The sequence below is a fragment of the Eretmochelys imbricata genome, chromosome 2 (assembly GCF_965152235.1).
Source record: "Eretmochelys imbricata isolate rEreImb1 chromosome 2, rEreImb1.hap1, whole genome shotgun sequence".
Lineage (NCBI taxonomy): Eukaryota > Metazoa > Chordata > Testudines > Cheloniidae > Eretmochelys > Eretmochelys imbricata.
This window is the reverse complement of record NC_135573.1, coordinates 35764948-35785158: the sequence shown is the minus strand read 5'-3', so window position 1 is coordinate 35785158 and position 20211 is coordinate 35764948. Positions and strand designations below refer to the sequence as shown.

Below are 20211 nucleotides of genomic sequence, written 5' to 3'. Positions count from 1 at the left end.
AAAATTATATGTCTAGAAATGGATTCATCCCTTTTCTGATGTTGCTTATGACATGCAAACTTCCAGTCAAGAGTACTTATTATAAACAGTAAAGTTTGTGGACCAGGGTGCTGATATTGCAGATCTGTTTTCTGCTAAATCTTGTTTAATGTGGAAGGACCCAAACATGTAGTTTTCAAGATTCACCTGAGGCGAAGCATTTTTCAGAATTCTAGATTTGAGTTTCAAGGGCAAGATGATGATGATGAAGATGGTTTGGGAAATTTCTCTCCTTCCATTGATGTATTATATCCAAGGCCATTATCAGTTTTTACGATATTAATCAAATGTGTTTGGATAAAAATGCAATCTAATATAATTGTTTATTTTTCTCTCAATAGCTTTAGTTTTTCTTCTGGGATTATTGAAATCCAAATTATGAGATAAGCATTTATGTTGCATCTGTGGCACTAATCTGCTTAGCTGTAGTTTCTTCTTCACTGCTGAAGTTCAAACTCTGGTATTGTTCTATTTATTTATTTTGCGTCCACTCTTTTTTATTTTGTTTTTAATTTTCTAATTTGTGTTTCCTGTATTAAAGGTTTAGTGAGGATACTGTTAAATATTATGCACCTGTTTTCCATGGAAAATGCCATTTAGTGAAAAACCCAATTTCCCATTGAAAAACAGTTTTAGTTTAAAATTTCAGTCAGCCCTACTAATGATCAAAAAAGATAAGGGTGTTAATGCTATTGTCCTAGCCAAATTCCAACAAGGGCAATCATACTCTGCCTACTTGATTTCTTCTCACAATTTTCATTAAATATAATACCTTCATTTTGTGTCCAAAGCTATTCTGTTGTTATGAACTGATTTACTATTAGTGTATTTTAGATCAGACATGGCTATATTTTCATGGTGAAGTAAATGATCTCTCTATATAGTTTATGTTAGTTTAATCTGTAAAATTCTTGGCGATATCAAGTGCTATATACAAATAATTTGTTATCATTACATAAAACAGCGCTGTTAAAATAACTTGTTTCACTTGTCTAAGGCACACAAAAAACATAGTTATGTTCCCTGTTTTTAATAAAATGGTGCCCTATATGTATTAATAAAATCTGGGAAAAGCCAGGACTAGAATTAGCTGGGTATAATTTAGATAAATATCTGAGTGCTGAAGTGAAACACTCATAATCAGTTAGTAAATTAACAGTTTAATGAGTTAATTTAATTGATAGAGGGGTGAACATGTCAAGAAAGGGAACATGAATGTTGTGTATCCAGTCCAGAGACTTTTAGTACTAATTAGTTTCTGTGACAGCCAGAACAGATTATGGACATCTGATGAAGGTCAGCAATGGCAAAGCAATGGTTGAGTGTTTTCCCAAACTATTAGATAAGTCAGAAACATATTTGCCTGAATCCAGTACTTTTTTTCCATTTGAAAATGTCAAATTAAGCTTTAATTCATGTCAGCAAAAGTATAAAATGTAGTGTGTGAAGTCATTGTACAGTGATTACATGGAATATGCCAAAGTGTGTGGGATTGAAAAGTGAAGGACCAGGATATTTGGCCCATGCCAGGTGATTCAAAAAGGACCCTACAGTTGCCCAAATTAGGTAGCAGAGGATGTGAGGGGAATCCTCAGCTGGTGCAAAGCCTGTGTAGCTGGTTCTGTGCCAGCTTCTTACTCCCTTCCCCTTGCCCTGGGATGTCAGAGCCAGAGTGCACAGTACTCTGCAGTGCTTACTGGCATAATAGCCACTAGTGAGCTGGGGCCAACCTGGGGTAAGTTAGAGCAGCTCTTAGGTGCAGCTGAGATTTTAGCCCCAAGTCTAGATATGTTATGCCAAAAAACTATTGTGAGGCATATTTTACTTATACGTGTGTATAGAATTATGCACACAGTTACATTAACAACATGTAATACCATGGGCTTTTTCTTCTTCTATACATCAGTTTTACTGCTGTGTAACTACACTGACTTCAGTGGAGTTACTCCTGATTTAAGAAAGGGCAGAACTGGGCCCCCAGCATGCTGGTTCACAAAAGACAGCTTGACTATAAGAGTGGAACATATGTAATTGATTAATTTTATAAAAAAACAGTCCTCATTTAAGGTAAAAATAACATAAAATACAATGAAGTTGATTTTCTGTGCTTCCATTTAAATCAGTGGAAGCCTGGCCATTTCTAGGTTCTTTCCAGAGAACAGATTTTATAGTTTTCTACAAATCTTTGCCATCTGTTATACAATAATTTAAGCTGTGGAATTGCATCAGATTTTCCAAAGCCCTCCACATTTTATCTCACATGTTGGAATATCCCTATATATAGGATATTCCAAACTATATATATTGCAGTTAATCCTAGTGACTATTATACTGACTTTTAGCATATGTATTGAAACCAAGGCACGTGTAGAATTAACTTGAACATGTAACAGAGCTAATCAATAATGAAAATAGTCATATATTGCCTTTGTTCCATTGGATCCAGATCCTGCATTACTGAAGTCAATGGAAGCGGGATCAGACCTTAGGAGCCCTGTTCCACATAGCTCTTTCCTTCAAAAAAACCTTTCTCCCCCTAACAGCACTTGTATTGAGAACACCATTAAAACATGAAATGTGAAATACAGCACTTCTTGCCTGCTTGCACTATCTGCCAGTGTGAAAGAAAGTTTCACTTTTTAAAAAAATGTATTAATTTATTGTTAGATAATAGTACATCAGAAAGAGCACAAACCTACTCCTATTGAAGTGAAACATAGTTTTTCCATTGACTTTGGTGGGAGCAGACTTGGCCCAATGAGGAGAATAAGAAGAATAAGAATACCTCACAAGTCATGCTGAAAGTCTAAGTCCCGGTTGTAGACGGAGGTAATAATTATCACACACAAAAAATTCCCAAGAGATATCTTCTTCTTCTCATCCTCAAGCATATATACAGATGTAGGGAGCTGTTACAGCATCACCATTAATTACTATTCATGAGATATAAATCTTTTTATAAATTAGATTTTGAAATGGTTAGATTATTGAAACAAACTTAATTCTATTAGTAGAATTCCAAGTGTGTAAAGTGAAATTTACTTTGGAGTCAATATTTCCTGATAAGTAATAATCAATCAATATAGATTATAAGTAATACTCAATATTAAAATTAAAACTTTTTTTCCCCTTATCTTGGAGAATACATGATTTTTCATCTAAAACCTTTGTGCAACATAAATTGAAAACAAATGATTTTGAAAGAACTTGTCCCCATGTAAGCCATGTTAGGAAAAATAATCGATCAAATAGTCATACCTACATTACCTTTGTTCTGTAGTTCAACACAGATTCACTCATAAGCAAAAAATTAAAATTGTATTTTTCTACTTAAAACTCTGTGAAATATTGAAAACAAATTATATTCATGTTCTTTGTGTTCAGTATTTTAGACCAGTTACATTTTTCAGAATTAGGAGTTTGGTTTCTCATCCTGAAATCGTTTTTTTGTTTGTTTGTTTGTTTGTTTGTTTGTTTGGAATGGTAAATCACATTTATTATTGAAAGACCAAATCTATCAGTTTTTAGATTCCCACAATAGAACCCTCTTATTCATGCTTAATTTCTACATATTTTTACTCTGAACAGATTTTCCAAAAACAAACAGAAAACTCCCACATTTTCTTGATTTACAGTTACCTAAAACTCAGAAGTGACAACTTTAATTGATTACTTAAAAATCTGCAGAATCAAAGTTTTTCAAGAATGGTAAAAAGCTGGTAAATGTATAGGAAGTGTTGTTGGTGACATTCTTCTTTCTTTGTCAGTACTAAACCAATACCCTAGAATGGTGTTATGTAATGTTGTGCTAAGGGAAATGCTATATTTTAAATGAGATGTAAAACAAGATTCTCTCCCCTTTTAGTCATGAAAGATCTCAAAACATTTTCACAGGTGTAAAGGCATCAACCCCAATATCTAGTCAAATTCTAATGTGGGTAAACTATTTTCTGAAATGGCCTAAATTCCTCCTGTAATTTCAACTGGTTGGGTAGTCTTCATTTCTTGTCCTAAAATGTTACATATTTTTGGTCTGTATTGTCATGCTGGTTTGTGTAATCTGGAGGAGAGGCTGTAAGTAATACTCATTCCTCTAGCTGAGAGACAAAGTGGGTGAAGTAAAGTCTTTTATTGGACCTACTTCTGTTCGTGAGAGAGAAAGCTTTTGAGGCACACAGAGCTCTTCTTCTTTCCCAGAATTTGGTCCAATAAAAGATATTGCATTCCTCCAGTTGGTTAGTTACAACATGTGCTGCTTGTTTAGGTTAATTTAAAAAATGACTACAGTTTCAGCTTGAGAGTGAGTAAAACAATCAAATTAGAATATTTAGAAAGTGCTAGATGGCTTTCACCAGCCTAAGGGTAAACAATCTATTTCTCTCTAGTTTCTCTCTCCTCCAGAGGTGGAGTTCAAGGTATAGAGAGAGTGACATATTTTTTCCAATCCCTAGATAAGAGAGACTGCAGTCAGAAGATCTGTCCCTGTAGACACTTTCCTCCTAAGTTCTCAAAGTAAATGGTGTAATGGTGCTAAGGAAATCTATCTAAAGGGAGCAACATTTATTTTAGGAAACTACATTTTACTCATTGAGGGGTCCCAAATTAGCAGATTTCCTCCTGCTGATTTCATCCCCTTCCTTAGACGTATGAGTCATCAGAAAACCTGTAGCCAAAGAGCAATCTTGACCTGGTACATACTATTTTGTGCAGGACTTTTTCAAGGTTTGTCCTGAGTGTTAATAAAAACAAGCACTCAGGAAAAAAAGATTTGTAATCCTACTCATTTTGGAAGCCCTGCTTGTTAGAATATCTGTGGTGTGGCCATTTGAGGACCCTTGGGGTACAGTCATGTAAACATGAATTTATGTCTTGTTCTTGAGCAATTATTCCACACATTTCACAACAGCATTTTTGCTTAGGGGAGTAAAAAGGTTACCAGATGGTGTCTGTGTTGGTCCAGCTGTTCTCTTAGGCAGGAATGCCATTGGAGTTGCTGACAAGTCCAGGTACACATTTTATGAAAAGCATGATTAAACTTTTATATAAAGAATTGAGGATTAAGGTGATTAAAACCTCACCCTGCTGTCTCAACCAACTGGTTTGTTGGAAGTTTTACCGGGCCTCAAGGGAAGTGTGCTTTTCTTTAAAGGAAAGTGTTGATGTGACAAGGAAAGATGATTTTCCTGCCTTCCTTTTGCTTCACTGACAGGCCTTGAAAGGTTTTTCACATTTTGTGACAGGTGAAAGGGCCAAGAGATGTAATCATGGAAACCACTGGTCAAAAACAAGCCTCTGGGGAGTGTGGCCTCATATGTCCTGAAGATGCTCAACTTGTGTGACTCTGATAAGGGAACTTGCCCAGAAACATCTGGAAGAAATCCATTCCATCCAGAAAATCATAGCCAGAAGAGGGACTTTAAAGCAGAGCAGAAGATCATAGAGTGAACTGCTAGCAAAGTGGCAAGCTTTGTAAAGTCCAGAAGAAGGTGAGCACCATCATCTATTAAAGGTTTATGCTGAACAGATTTAAGAGGCAACAAATATGGCATGTGAACTTTCTGAGAGATGGAAAGGGGAGAATGCAAGAGCTGCATTTGAAGATATTTATCCCAAGCCTACTTGTAGGTGGTGAAAGGCCAAAAGGAACCAGAAATGGAACTGCTGATCATCAACAAGAATTAACCGAGTTAACTAGTGGTTTTACTACAGATTGTGCCAGAAATCTGACAGTAAACCCTAATGTGTATGCTTGAGTTCACCAGGAGGTAAAGTACTTGGGATACATAATGGGAAAGTTAAACCACAAATGTAAAATCTTAACCCATCCATTGAACAACAGACCAAAGGATGATGATGATGAAGGTCAAAGATTTCCAGGGATTTTTAAATTGAATTAGACAATTTAGCCCGCATTTTCCACTTTTGCAATTTCCCTAAGAGACCTGTTCTGGAAGCAAAATCTAATAAAGAGAAGTAGATTGTGGACTGTGAAGTGACTTTCAAGCCTAGGAGAACAACTTGTGTGTGATTGTCCTGGCTTGAACAACTCAGATTTTCAGCAGCTAATACTGTGTTCAAGATGATACATTTCCAGTAGAATTTGGGACAGTGTTGTCCCAGAAGAATAAAGAACTGCTTATCTCCTCCTTTAAACAAAAGCAGTTTCCTCCAGAGACCAGTTATGTTTGAGTCAAAAAGTTAATATGTGTCAAAAGGATGCTGGATGGGTTGAAGAATTATCTTCTAGGGGGAGAGTTCATCAGGCACTCTGATAGCTTCACTTGATGAATAAACAGAATGCCATACTTACTTGGTGGTATATTTACCTGTTATTTTTAATCAATCTTGTCAGTGAAATTAGATGGCAGACTACCCAATCTCTCATAAATGGCAGTTGACAAGACAGGAAATGAGCCAGTAGTGTGAATGGGGAAAATTGATATGCCACCTGTACCAAATAGCTTCAAGAACTAGTTTTGTTTCTTTTCCTTTTCTCCTGCCTTTCCTCATTAATTTTTAATTTGGGAAATTAAATTAAATTTGGGTTGGACAGAGGGTGCCCAGTCTTCTACCTAATGCTACTCCATAAAGAATTCTTCTTCTGAAGCTCTGTCCATTCCTCTTTTGGCAACCATGTTCTAATGTCTCAAATCTCAAGAGAAAATTCTCAGTGACCTCTTATCTAGGTCATAGTGATGTCAAAAGGAGCAACTCCACTGACATCTGTGAAATTATACTGTTGAAAAACTTGTCTGAATGAAATCTATATCAGGGCCACAGATTTTAGATTTCTTCTGGGCAAATACAGGTGCTTGTACAGCTGGAATTAGGGATTGTCTTTTATTTTTGTTCATCTCTTTTGGAAATTAACAGTAGAGCTGGGGAAAATTTTTGACCAAATTGTATGTTCTTCAGAAAATGCATTGTCAAGTCCACCAGAACTCTTTGCAAATTTATGTCGAGTTCACTGAATACTTTTGTCCAAACTGAAAAAGTAGAAACATTTCACTGATGTCGACACAAAATGTTTTTTGTTTTGTTTTGACCCAAAAAAATTAGTTTTGACTTTCAGGCTTCACAAAATGGCAAGAGAAGGAGGAGGCAATGCTGCCATCATCCCTTCCCATGTGAGCTTTAGCCCAGTGGTTTGGCAAGTCCCTGGGCTGTGGGAAACCGAGGTTCAAGTCCCCTTTCTGCCTGTTGTTGAGAAGGAATTTAAACTCAGCCATTCCCCATTGTAGGAGAGTGTCCTGGTTGTTAGATGTCCTTGAATGGGGCTTTCTCAATCTCTCCTCTTGAGGCTGTTCCACTTTTTATCAACAATTAAATAGTTATTGGAGCACAGATCTGATCTGGATCTCACTCATCCTAGATGAGCGCCTAACTAACAGTCTATAGAGTCATTCTTCCTCTCTTTCCCTGGCCCAATGATCATTCATGCACATTGGAAAATGCACATTGGAAAACAGAATCCCAACTATACATATAAAATGATGGGGTCTAAATTATCTGTTACCACACAAGAAAGAGATCTTGGAGTCATTATTGATAGTTCTCTGAAAACATCCCCTCAATGTGCAGCGGCAGTCAAAAAAGCGAACAGAATGTTGGCAATCATTAAGAAAGGAATAAATAATAAGACAGAAAATATCATATTGCCCCTATATATATCCATGGTATGCGCACATCTTGAATACTGCATGCAGATGTGGTCACCCCATTTCAAAAAAGATATATTGGACTTGGAAAAGGTTCAGTCCTGGGACTGAAGTGGCTACAACTACACTGCATTCCTCCAGGAAAAGGTTCTGAGAAGGGCAACAAAAATGATTAGGAGACAGGAACAGCTTCCGTAGGAGGAGAGATTAATAAAACTGGGACTTTTCACCTTGGAAAAGAGACAACTGAGGGGGCATATGATTTAGGTCTATAAAATCATGACTGATGTGGATAAAGTAGATAAGGAAGTGTAATTTACTCCTTCTCATAACACAAGAACTAGGGGTCACGAAATGAAATTAATAGGCAGCAGGTTTAAAACAAACAAAAGGAAGTATTTCTTCACACAACACACAGACAACCTGTGGAACTCTTTGCCAGAGGACGTTGTGAAGGCCAAGACTATAACAGAATTCAAAAAAGAACTAGATAAATTCATGGAGGGTAGGTCCATTAATGGCTATTGGCCAGGATGGGCAGGGATGGTGTCCCTAGCCTCTGTTTGCCAGAAGCTGGGAATGAGCGACAGGGAATGGATCATTTGATAATTACGTGTTCTGTTCATTTCCTCTGGGGCACCTGGCATTGGCCGCTGTCAGAGGATACTGGGCTAGATGGATCTTTGGTCTGACCCAGTATGGCCGTTCTTATGTTTATTGTTATCATGAATGACTATGAACTGCCACTATGAATGACTGAGCTAAAGTCTGTAGAAGGGGGCAGTAGCGGCGGAGCCATCACCTCCTCCTGCTCCAGATGTTATGTGAATCTTTTATTTGCTTTCATCAAAATGCTTGAAAGTCAAAATGTTTTAACTCAAAAGTTTTCATGTCAGTAATGTTGAAACATGTCAATTAGTTTTGACTTGACTTTTTTTTTTCTTCAAATTTTTGATTTGCTGATAACATTTAAAAAAATGTCATTTTGGTTTGACCCAAAATGAATGTTTGTTTTCAAGTTTTTTTAAACTGCCAGTGAACTGAAAAATCCATTATTTGCCTCCCTCTAATGAACAGCTAGGGCAAGAGACTACTCAGTTTCCTGAAACTGACTGTGAGCAATCAGATTTGGGTATTGACAAGTTAATTCTCAAACTCACTGAATACCCTCTTGAGTCTTCCTAGTCCTCTCCCATTTTAAGATCTATCTTCAGGCTCTGGATCTTCTGCTTAATGTAAGAGTCCTTTATAGTGCGGTATTATCTTTGTTTCAAATTGCCATTTGTATCCAGGAAGTCCTTAAAGAACTGCACCATCTGCTTGCATATCTGAAGCAGATGGTGCTTTTCTGGCTCACCTCCAGACTGTTTCCTTCTAGGTTTTTTTCTTCTCAGACAGTGTACCACGGGTGGCTTCAATATAAGCTGCTGAGCTTGCAGTTTCTCCTTCAGCTTTCAGAATTTCCTGACTCACTTGCTATTTTTCAGAGTTCAGGTTTCAGTTGCTCCCAGACCTGGCACTAGGATGCTGTCCACAAGATAGCCTGGATCAGGTAATGGAGGCATGTTCCTTAGACCTCCCCCTTGGTTTAGGACCTCTCATACGAGACAATCCTACACATAATACTTATACGCCTCTCTGATTCATGAGGGGGAGCAGAACTGATAAGTCTTACGCTCCAAACCCCAAGTAAGAATGAACAAGGGCCCTTGAAAGTGAATAGTATTTTTTCCAAGCGGTTGGGTGTTATACACACACAGGATTTGTTCAGTGGGAAGCTTCTTTTGGCATCTAAATTAGTGGCCTTATTTTCAGAGTGGCTTTGCAAGTGTTAATAGTACCTGGGGGTGCTCAGAACATCTGAAAATCAGATCACTTATTTAGATGTCTAAATGTGGATTTAGGTGCTTATTTAGGCATCTCCATTTGAAATTTTTAGCCTAAGGTTCCAATTAAAATTACAACTGAGCTACATTAAACATTTTTATTATTTTTATTTCCATATCCCTTCTTAAATGTGTAGCTGAAAATATTTTATATTAAAATAGATAACATAATATAAGATATACGTGCAGTGTGCAACCTTATCACATCATTTATGTAGCTTTTTAGCTTTTTGCATGTATTTTGTGAGTATATAGTATACATACAAACATGTATCTTTTATGTGTATCCCTTACCTGTATATGTTAGTAAAGAGGTTTGGAATCTTTTGTGGTCAATGATACAATACAAAAGTAATATTATTAGTAGTACTGCTATTTATCATGATTGTCATTTGTATTTATTTTATTGGCTTGGTGTGTGGTGCAGCCATTATCAAGGTATTAAATAAAAAACAACAATCTAATGAAAATAAGTATAATGCGGTATTGCAGCTGAAAGTTGCACAGCCCTTTGAGGCTGTAAACTGGTCCAGGATTTTCCCTTCACATCAAGAAGGAGCTCCTGTTGCTGAGCCCTGGCTGCTCATGGAGATTCTGTAGATTCTGCAGTCACAGACAAATTTAGCAAGCATAAAGCCCTAAAAAGGTTGAGACAGTTCCTAAATCTTGGTATGGTGGAACAAAGTACTGTAGTCTGCAACAACCCCACAACAATCTGATCCATTAGTAAGAAAGTAGAAGGATTGACCAGATCAGTATGTTCCAATATAAATGTTAACACATGAACACTGATGACAAAAACACGAGAAAGAAACCATATTAATCAAATAGGAAGGGAGTTGGAAATCCCTGCAAATTTCAGTTGTCTGGGAGTTGAGTGATTATCTGGCAGCCGAATTATCTAGTTCAACCTGGAAGGTCAGTAACACTATATTAAAACTGAGCAATAGCAATTTCTTTAACTGTGTGTAGAGTGCTCCAGGGTAGTTAACTTCAAGAAATGAGTGTAAGAAGGTTTCAGATTTACACACAATCAATTGCTCATGTAATGGCAGTTTGCCAATCAATCAGAAATTGTGCTTGCACTTAAAAGCCCATTGTAATAGAAAACAGAATAACTATTCCTTTTTCAGGTGTAATACTCTTGTAAGATGTCACCACAGAAAAATATTCCCTTATCAGTGCAAGAAATCAGAAATCACAAAAGTACTTCAATATCAGTTTGTTAGAGCCTCTTAGGAGTACTTTCTCTACCACAGAGGATAGGATTTTAAGAGTCCACAAAAGCTTGTTGTTGATACAGTACTTGTTACTAGTATATTTGCAGTGTTAACCTGGTTCCTGATAGGCATATCAGGAGTCATTCTTGTCAGTTGCAATAATGTTGCAATAGCTGAAACTGAAGTGACAGCAGAGCTTGGTTCCTTTCTGCAGCCTACGTGTATCTGACGAAGGGTAAAATTTTCAAATGCACTCAAGTGTCTGAGCAGCCTAAGTCTCATTGAAAGTCAGTGGGACTTAGACTTCTAATTCACCTAAGTATTTTTGAAAATTTTACCCTAAATAATAAATTTTTTAAAATATATCTACTTCCAAATGAAGGAAAGTAAAGCACAGCTTCTTTCAGTACAGTAGTTGTGATTAAAAAGGCAATATTTGATTATCATTTTGTCTCTGATACTTACATGGCACTGATTTGTTATCCTGTTAAAATGTCCTAAATAAATAGAGATGTCAGTACTTAACAGCAGTTCCCACAACATGTCTGAGATACCACAATCCCTCCCTCTGATTGAGATGAGAAATAACTAATGTCTCTCAGATATCAAGACATGATAGCTGCTGGTAAATCATAGAACTGTGGGGCTGGAGGTCATCTAGTCCAGCCCCCTGCATTGACATTAGCTCAAGTAAACCATCCCTGACAGGTGTTTGTGGAATTCCCAACATTGGAAGATTTTTAGCTCCCTTGGAAGCCTATTCCAGTGCTTAACTATCCTTATAGTTGGAAAAATTTTCCAGATATCTAGCTTAATTCTCCCTTGCTGAAGATTAAGCCCATTGCTTTTTGTCCTACCTTCAGTGAACATGGATAACAATTGATCACTGTCCTCTTTAATATATTTGAAGACTACTACCAGGTCCCCTCTCAGCCTTCTTTGCTCAAGACTAAACATGTCCAGTTTTTTTAACCTTTCCTCATAGGCCAAGTTTTCTAAAACCTTTTATCATGTTTGCTGCTTCCCTCTAGACTCTGTCCAATTTGTCCACAACTTTCCTAAAGTGTGGACACTGCTACTTCTAAAGGCCACTGTAGTACTTGTAATCCATAAAGTAAAAACAGTAAAAAAACCCAAACAAACCAAAAAAAAAAACCCAACAACAAACCTTGAGAAGATTCTGAATGAGTTGAAAGGGAAGCTCTGGATGAGGGAATGCTTTTATTTGGCATCTTCAGGCTAATGTCTAAACCTTCCACAAATTGAATAATGCAAATATATACATTTAAAATAAGGCTTCACCACAAGAAGAAAAATGTTGCCCATATCTTTTTTTAACATTACTCATAAAACGGAAAGACTAATTTAATGTCTAAGCATAATACAGAGGGGCACTTTGGAAGCTTCCCTGTATTGGAATCATAGTGAACTTAGGGCCCAATCCTGCCCCTTTCAAGTCAATGGCAAGACTTCTATTGACTTCAGTAGTGCAAATCAGGCCTTTAAACCCTAACACGCAACACACTGACTACTGTGATACTTGCCCTAATCAAGGGGTCAGATACAAGAGCAGAAATAGATTTCTGAAGGATGGAAGTTAGCAGGAGAGCATAATTTTTTAGATCTGTACTATGGGAAAACAAAGTCTGAACAGTAACTCAGAGCAGAGTTGTGCATGCCTTGACTGAGGTATTTGAACTTAGTCCATGGAGGCAGCAAAGTTGCAGAGTCTAGATATTACTATGGAACATAATTTAGAGAGGCTGATATCTTAGATTCAAGAGGATATGTGTGACTATGTAGTGGAACCTGTTACTGATACTTTGCCTTTTTTAATGAAAGAGGTATTGTATATTAAAACTTTCATAGAGAGTACAAAATGTTATTTCTGCTAAAAACAGCCTTCATCCCAAACTCACATTATCCTAAAATGATAAATATATGTCCTCTTTACATTTATGTATGTTCTAACTCAATCATAAAATATTTTATTGGGGTTAACACATAAAATACAAGAGCAGAAAATTATTTTAACATAATTTGAATAAAACTATGATTAGAAGAAAGATCAGATGATGGTTTCCTTCAATGCTCTTATATTTAAAGTATGGCTGTTTAAAATTGAAATTATTGCTGTTCTTGATCCACATTGTGCACTAGTGATTTAGATATTTTGGAAAGATAGAAACTGAATTAGGCAAAAATTGTTTAACAATTTAGCTACGGTAAGGGATGGAAAACACCGCAAAACCAACACAAAATGAAACAAAAACTTGGAAAAAAAATTACTGGGTCAAATGAAACATTTAATTCAACCCGAAACAGGTTCCCCCCAGTTTTTAATTTTATCAAGAAAAACCATTTTAGCCAAACTGAAATATTTTTGGATTTTTCACTTCAGCCCCCAAATCGAAAAATCCATGATTTGCTCAGCTCTAGATAGAAGCACTAAAGTTTAGGAAAATGTCTAATTAGGTATATGCAGTAGATTCCTCCCAAAACATTTCTAAGGACTTCTAAGACAAAAAGTTAGTTTACATAACCAGCAGTGGCAGAAAAAATAAAGCTGCGGGGTATGTACTCCTTGCAGTAGGTAAGCCCCATTTTGGGAGGTAAGCTTGTAGGTAAGCCCCATTTTGTCCTGTGTTTGTACGTACCTAACATAGGGTTGTCCTGATCCATGACTGGGGTTCCAAGGTGCTGCAATACAAATAATTAATAATAGTAATAATGGGTATTCCTTAACATGATAGCAATGCTGCTGCTGACATGGATGTTCCATGAGAAGAATTGTGGTGATCTTATCAGCAAAGAGCAACAACCAGTTAACTATTTTTTTTATATGTGGATGATTTGAAATTATATGAATGGTCACAAAGGAGATAGAGATTGATGACAATGGTAGACAAGTTTGGTGAAGGTATAAAACTGAGTTGGCTTGGCTAAATGTGTGTCAGCATCTGTAAAGAGGAGCAAACTGGTACAATGAGATGGCATACAATTAACAAAGGTACTAGCAAAGATATCTCTCAACATGACACCCCCAAATAACTGGGAATCAGGGAATTGTCAGAGTTACAATATAAGGAAGTCAAAGAGGAAGTGAGGAAGAATATTACAGCTGAATAAGAACTTCTTTAAGTACAGAACTTAAGGAATTTGATCCCAGCCATTACTATGTGAGCAATTTGTGATAGTATGGTACACTGCTGGAGTGATCAAGTGGAATCAAGAAAAGAAGAACAAAATTTGACATCCGCACAAGAAAGCTTCTAACAATACATAGAGTAATAAATATCAATCAAGATGTGAACAGGATGTACATCTGATTATGTGTTGGAGGAAAAGGTCTGCTATCTGTGGAGGAAGCAATTGATAATAAAGTCTATAACATCAAACTATATGAGGAGTCAACCAGAATAAAAGATGATCTGGTCATGATAACAAGTGATGCCCGAACATGTATCCCAGAAGCATAAAAGAAAGGAAAAAGCAAACCACTAAAGAAATACTTGAAAGATTTACATAGAATCATTGCACAGACACTGTGGGAGAGAGATCAAACCCATTATATCGAAGATTAACAAACTCATGGCTTGTAGAAGGATTCCTCAACAGAGAGAGAGAAAGCTTCATTATGAGTACACAAGAGCAGTCCTTAAAGGCTTCATTACATTTAAAACAAAACTGACCAACAGAACTGCTTCCCAAACTGCAGAATGTGTTCCAGAAAGAAAGAGAGGGTGGAAAATGTATTGAGCACCTGCAGGAGCCTGGCTGGGAGGGAACATATGAACAGACACAATGAGGTTGCCAAGTGCCTGCATTGAAGCCCCTGTGGCAACGATTTAAACGATTTAATTACAGCCACCAAATTGAAAATGCTCTAGTGAATGAAAAGTGTAAAGTTTTATTTAATCTGGCAATTGTCAAGACTGAATGGTGCAGGGAAACAGGCTGGCCATGGTTGATGCAGAAAAGAGGAGAAACAAAACTGTTAATTGATATTGCAATACCAGCAGATAGAAACATAAAAAAGAAACAAGAGAAGCATGAAGAACTCTGTCATGAAGTGGAAAGATTATGGAAAACTAAAACAAAGATGATCTCAATGATTACTGGAGAACTTGGCGCAATCGCTAAGGGTATGATTGAGCAATGCAAGAACTTGTTAGGAATGCAAGACATCACAATCAGTGACCTCCAGAAGTCAGCACTCTTAGGCACTGCAAGAATTTTAATGAAAGTCAAAGGAGAACAAATGCATTTGAGCACCTAAAATGCAGAAATTCTGTAGAGAATTTAATGAAACTCCTGACTCCCCAAACATGTGGAGTCAGTTCGTGGTCAGGATTTATTGGTGACTCATGCAGACAAATTTTAAGCAGTAGCTCTCTCCTTTCTGTGCTTAAAGATCTTTTATGCTGTGAAGGCTGTTTTAAAAAAAATAATCGCCATGATGTAATACTGAGGGATTATAATAATAATATATTTTGCAAAGATGCCTGAAGTATCTTTTAGTATATATTATTATAAATCAAAATAAAATAAACACTAGTGGGACTTACATGCTTGAATCAATTAAAAATTTATACCTAAATGCATTACAGGAGCAGTTATTGGCCGTTGGAATAACAAATGATAAAAGATAATCGAGGATTTATAATCATTTTGAAAAAGAAGGTGAACATTTGGGGCATATTTAATATCTGTCCACTCGTTTCTCCTTCGGTGCACACGCATGTATGTGTGTGTGTATATAAGTGCACTACAGAACTGTGTATCTCGTAAACTTTGTAAGGGATTTTATAAAAAAATAATAAAAACAGCAGTAAAATATACTAGGGCTGAATTGTGGCATGTAGGCACAGCTCTGTGCTGGGTGCACTGCAAAGCCTCACCACCAGGGTAGAGCATCAGAGAACATTCTGCTTCAGAAAAGTACAGTACTTCCCAGAGCAGATATCTAGGAGGCATGGGGGCTGCAGTTCAGGGCAGCCCCTATACTGGCTGCACAAGGTTGGGGTAAATGTCCTCACTCCTTTCTCTCCCATATTGCCAGATTCTTAGGGCCTGCCACGGTTTAGATCTTCATCAGCACCCTGATAAATTGGGCTGATAACCAGGGAACAGAACCAGGGCAACTCTTTTTGATGCCTCTGAGCAGTGGATTGAAGGTACACCAAATTATATAAATTCACTTTGAATGGTTTGCTGAATGTTGTCTGCAACCCTGTTAACTGAGTGTCCCGTTTTCACTTTATGCTTCTCTCTGGCTTGATTATGGCCTCCACAAAAAGTCACATGACCTTAATACAGTTTTTTAAAAACATTTTTGAAGTGCAATTATACTCTGTAAAGTGACTCTCTCAAAATTCGGGCACTGCTTTACACTTAATGCTATTCTCATTTGTTCATTTTATACTTTTTTTTTCCTGCTGATGGTGCAAGCTTGATATGGGATCTGCTACTCAAGTTGTATTAATGCATTCATTACCACAAGTAATTAAATATCCTGTCATTGGAATTTAGTTAACAACTCTGTTGATTATTTAAATTCCAAAATATAATCCAATTTACTTCACCATAGTATAGCTGCATTGGGTCTAGAATGCTAAGAGAAATCAAACGGAGTAGATATGACTAAGTGTACACAGAGAAGAGATCTTAGTAAGAATGTACCATTTTTATAGCCACCTTTCTTATGTTAATGTGTTTTACATTCTCTGTTTTAATAAGCTCTAAAATAAACAGAATCTCCTTATATGATGTGTTCCTGTAATCTGAAGATTTGGACAGTTGCTTAATTGTCATATTTCTGTTTCCACTGGGATGTAAAGAGGAATTTATTTTATTCTATCAGGCAAAAAAGTTGGACTATGTGGCTACAACACAAGTCAAGAAATGCTGTGACATTCAAATGTATGGTGTACTCCTAAACTTATGGCTCAATACATATAACCTCTTCTTATAAGGTCTGAGGGGACAGAGCTGTCAAAGCCTGGAATCTATGTGGGTACACTGTTCCTATTTTTGGTTCTGCATCCTAAATTTCACAAAACATCTTAAGTGTTATCTGAACTAGTTGGGTTGTATTTAAGAATCATGCAGATTATACCTAATGTAGAGTTGGGGCTGTGCCCTGGCCTTTATGCCACAGCCTAGCATGACTGTGTGGGAAGGCTGATTTAGCAGACTGCACACTGGTCTGCGGCTCAGGAAACCCATGTTCAATTTCTGGGTCAGTCGCAGGCTTTCTGCATCTCCTTGAATGTGAGTGTGAGTTAAATGCTTAGGCCCAGATTTTTAAAGGTATGATGTTTCTCCGCATCTTTATCTGCTTACTGACTTTAAAAGAATCTGGCCACTAGCTCCCCTAAGACCTTTTAAAATTCCCAATCTCGTTCCCAGTTTTAGTTTAATAATCTCATTTTCCCCTTTCTTTTAAGTAAACAAGAGTTAATATCTGTTAGAAAATCTTTTGAAGGTAAACAGTATAGTTACCTAGAATACCAGTGTTATTTAACCATTAGAACATGAGTTCTATCCCCAGCTCTGCTTTTTGCTAACTGAACAAGCCTGGGGAAGTCCCTTGGCTCTATGACTCTATTTACCCATTTGTAAAATAGGTATAATCATTAAATCCTTCGCAGTGATGTTGGGAGTCTTCACTAAAATTTGCAAAGCCCTTGAAAATTGTCAGACGAAAGGTGTTGTACAAGTTACTGAACATGTGGTCCATGGTAAGGACCTTAATGTAATATCTTTAGTTGAGTAGTGCAGTTAGGTTATAATTGAGATATACAAAAACAAGATTTGTATTCCATACAGTATGACCAATTAAGAACTTCACTGTAATAATGCAGACAGAAGTTGGTGATGGAGTCAATTAACATACTGTTATGGGAAAGCCCCAACAGCTGATTTATGGTGGTTTCACTGACTACGTCTGTGTCTTTTTCGTTCTGTTTTTATAGTATCGGTCAGGACGGGATCCTCAGCGAGGCTCAGACAATATTTCCAATAAGTCTTCAGACAGTGATGTCAGTGATGTGTCAGCTGTATCAAGGACAAGCAGTGCTTCTCGTTTCAGCAGCACAAGCTACATGTCTGTCCAATCAGAACGACTGAGAGGGAACAAGAAAATAAGGTGAGTAATAGAACTAGGAAGTTGGTCACTTATATGCTTTTAGAATACTTTTCAGGTGAGTGCATGTGAATATTTTGCTAAACTTTAACATATATAATTTTAAAAAAACTTACAGGGCTTTCCAAAATATAGGTTTTAGTTTATTTTTATGTTTCTACTGCCCTTTTGATTCCTTATGCTAGATATTTTTTGTAAGTGAATAAAGGGATTTTCTTGCATGCAGACTTTAGCATCTTGAGATGACGCTGCTATCAGAAGGCATTTGTTACACTTAGACTTGCATCTTTTGAAAAAAGACTCTTGAAAAATATTGAACAATTTAAATGATAATTTTATTTACAAGATACTTGCCAGTAGTCTCAGAGTCATTACAACATTCTTTACAAATTGGAGCAGAGACTATCCTCCTGCATTTCCGCAACTTCTGTGCTTGAATTTAGGTCTGTCAATTAATTGCAGTTAACGCATGCTATTAACTCAAAAAAATTAATTGTGATTAAAAAATTAATCGTGATTATTCACAACTTTAATCGTACTGTTAAACAATAATAGAATACCAATTGAAATTTATTAAATATTTTTGGATGTTTTTCTATATTTTCTAATATATTGATTTCAATTACAACATAGAATACAAAGTGTACAGTTCACTTTATATTATTATTTTTATTACAAATGTTTGCACTGTAAAATGATAAAAGAAATACTATTTTTCAGTTCATCTCATACAAGTGCTATAGTGCAATCTCTTTATCATGAAAGTGCAATTTACAAATGTAGAATTCTTTTTTATTACATAACTGCAGTCAAAAACAAAACAAGGTAAAATTTTAAAGCCTACAAATCCACTCAGTCATTCTTCTTGTTCAGCCAATCGCTCAGACAAACAAGTTTGTTTACATTTACGGGAGATAATGCTGCCTGCTTCTTATTTACAGTGTCACCTGAAAGTGAGAAAAGGGGTTTACATGGCACTTTTGTAGCCGGCATTGAAAGGTATTTATGTGCCAGATATGGTAAACATTTCTATGCCCCGTCATCATTTGGCAGCATTATCTCCCGTAAATTCAACTTTCATGATAAAGGGATTGGACTACAGTACTTATAATGGGGGAAAATGAAAAATACTGTTTCCTTTGTTTTTTACAGTGCAAATATTTGTAATCAAATAAATATAGAGTGAGCACTGTACACTTTGGATTCTGTGTTGTATTGAAATCAATATATTTAAAAATGTAGAAAACATCCAAAAATATTTAAATAAATGGTATTCTAATATTGTTTAACAGTGGAATTAATCATGTGATTAATCATGATTAATTTTTTAATCGCTTGACAGCGCTACTTGAATTGCCGGACTCTTAAAACCTCTTGTAAAGTGCTTCTATAGATACTGGACCCAGTTCTATTTAAATATATTGCTGTGCAACACTCATTGTCTAGTCTTTAATAAGAGTTGTACAGTATATCTGAAAGCAGAAATGGGCTCAACTTCCATTCCTTGAACACTCAAAACACCGATGAAAGGAATGTAAGATTGGGCCTTAAATATTTTGGCACTAGTATTCCTTATTTTGGGAAATTTCCCCTCCTAAGAGAAATTATATTTTAAAAAAAGGGTAGGTTTAAGTATCTCTCATTTTGCATAATTGATATTGTCTGGAACACAGAAGTGTGCATTCCATGTATTTAAGCACCGTTTTGTGTGATTTATCAGCGTGTAACTTTGTATACAAAATACGTGCATTACAGACTGTCCTGAAAAAATGATTGCATCTTAATCTTTGTCTAACCTGTGCTGGAAGTTGGCCAGCATGCTTTTACCCGTCACTACATTTTCCCTTCTAATTTATTTATTTTCTTTTAAATTTCTTTTTGTGTACTGCATGCATGCTTCTTCTCTACAACCCTAACTACACTTTGTCTTCTTTTTTGTTTGCATGCCTTCCTCAACTTGTGTTGACTTCAGAAGGTCAAGGGATTTAGAAGGAAAAAAAGAGGGAGGGCAGGAAGGGGATGAGCATGAGGAGATATTTCCTGAGGAGGAGGAGCTTGAGGAAAAAGTGAAGCAAGAACAAGTTAATGAAAAGGGGGAAGAGCAAGAGGTTTCAGAAAACTGTGATAAGGAGGAAAGCAAAGAATCAGGAAATGATGAAAAGACCCATGATGATCAAAGTGAGGAAGGGAAAGAGAAAAACCAGAGGAAAAAAGAGGATTTACAAAGGCAATTCTCACAAGATGATGTCAGGTAAAATATA

The 20211-nt window shown here is 36.5% G+C and overlaps 1 protein-coding gene across 37 annotated transcripts in view; it reads left to right on the top strand.

The window, feature by feature from the left end:
• RIMS2 (regulating synaptic membrane exocytosis 2) overlaps nt 1-20211 on the top strand; it is a 740891-nt gene that overhangs the window by 624131 nt on the left and 96549 nt on the right. For 16 of the 37 annotated variants that reach the window (XM_077808869.1, XM_077808868.1, XM_077808874.1 and 13 more), the window contains one exon: nt 17781-17953. The exons of the other annotated variants lie outside the window; for them this stretch is intronic. In XM_077808869.1, coding sequence (XP_077664995.1) covers nt 17781-17953 — 173 coding nt within the window. The remainder of the gene's footprint in view (nt 1-17780; nt 17954-20211) is intronic. 37 annotated transcript variants of the gene reach the window in all.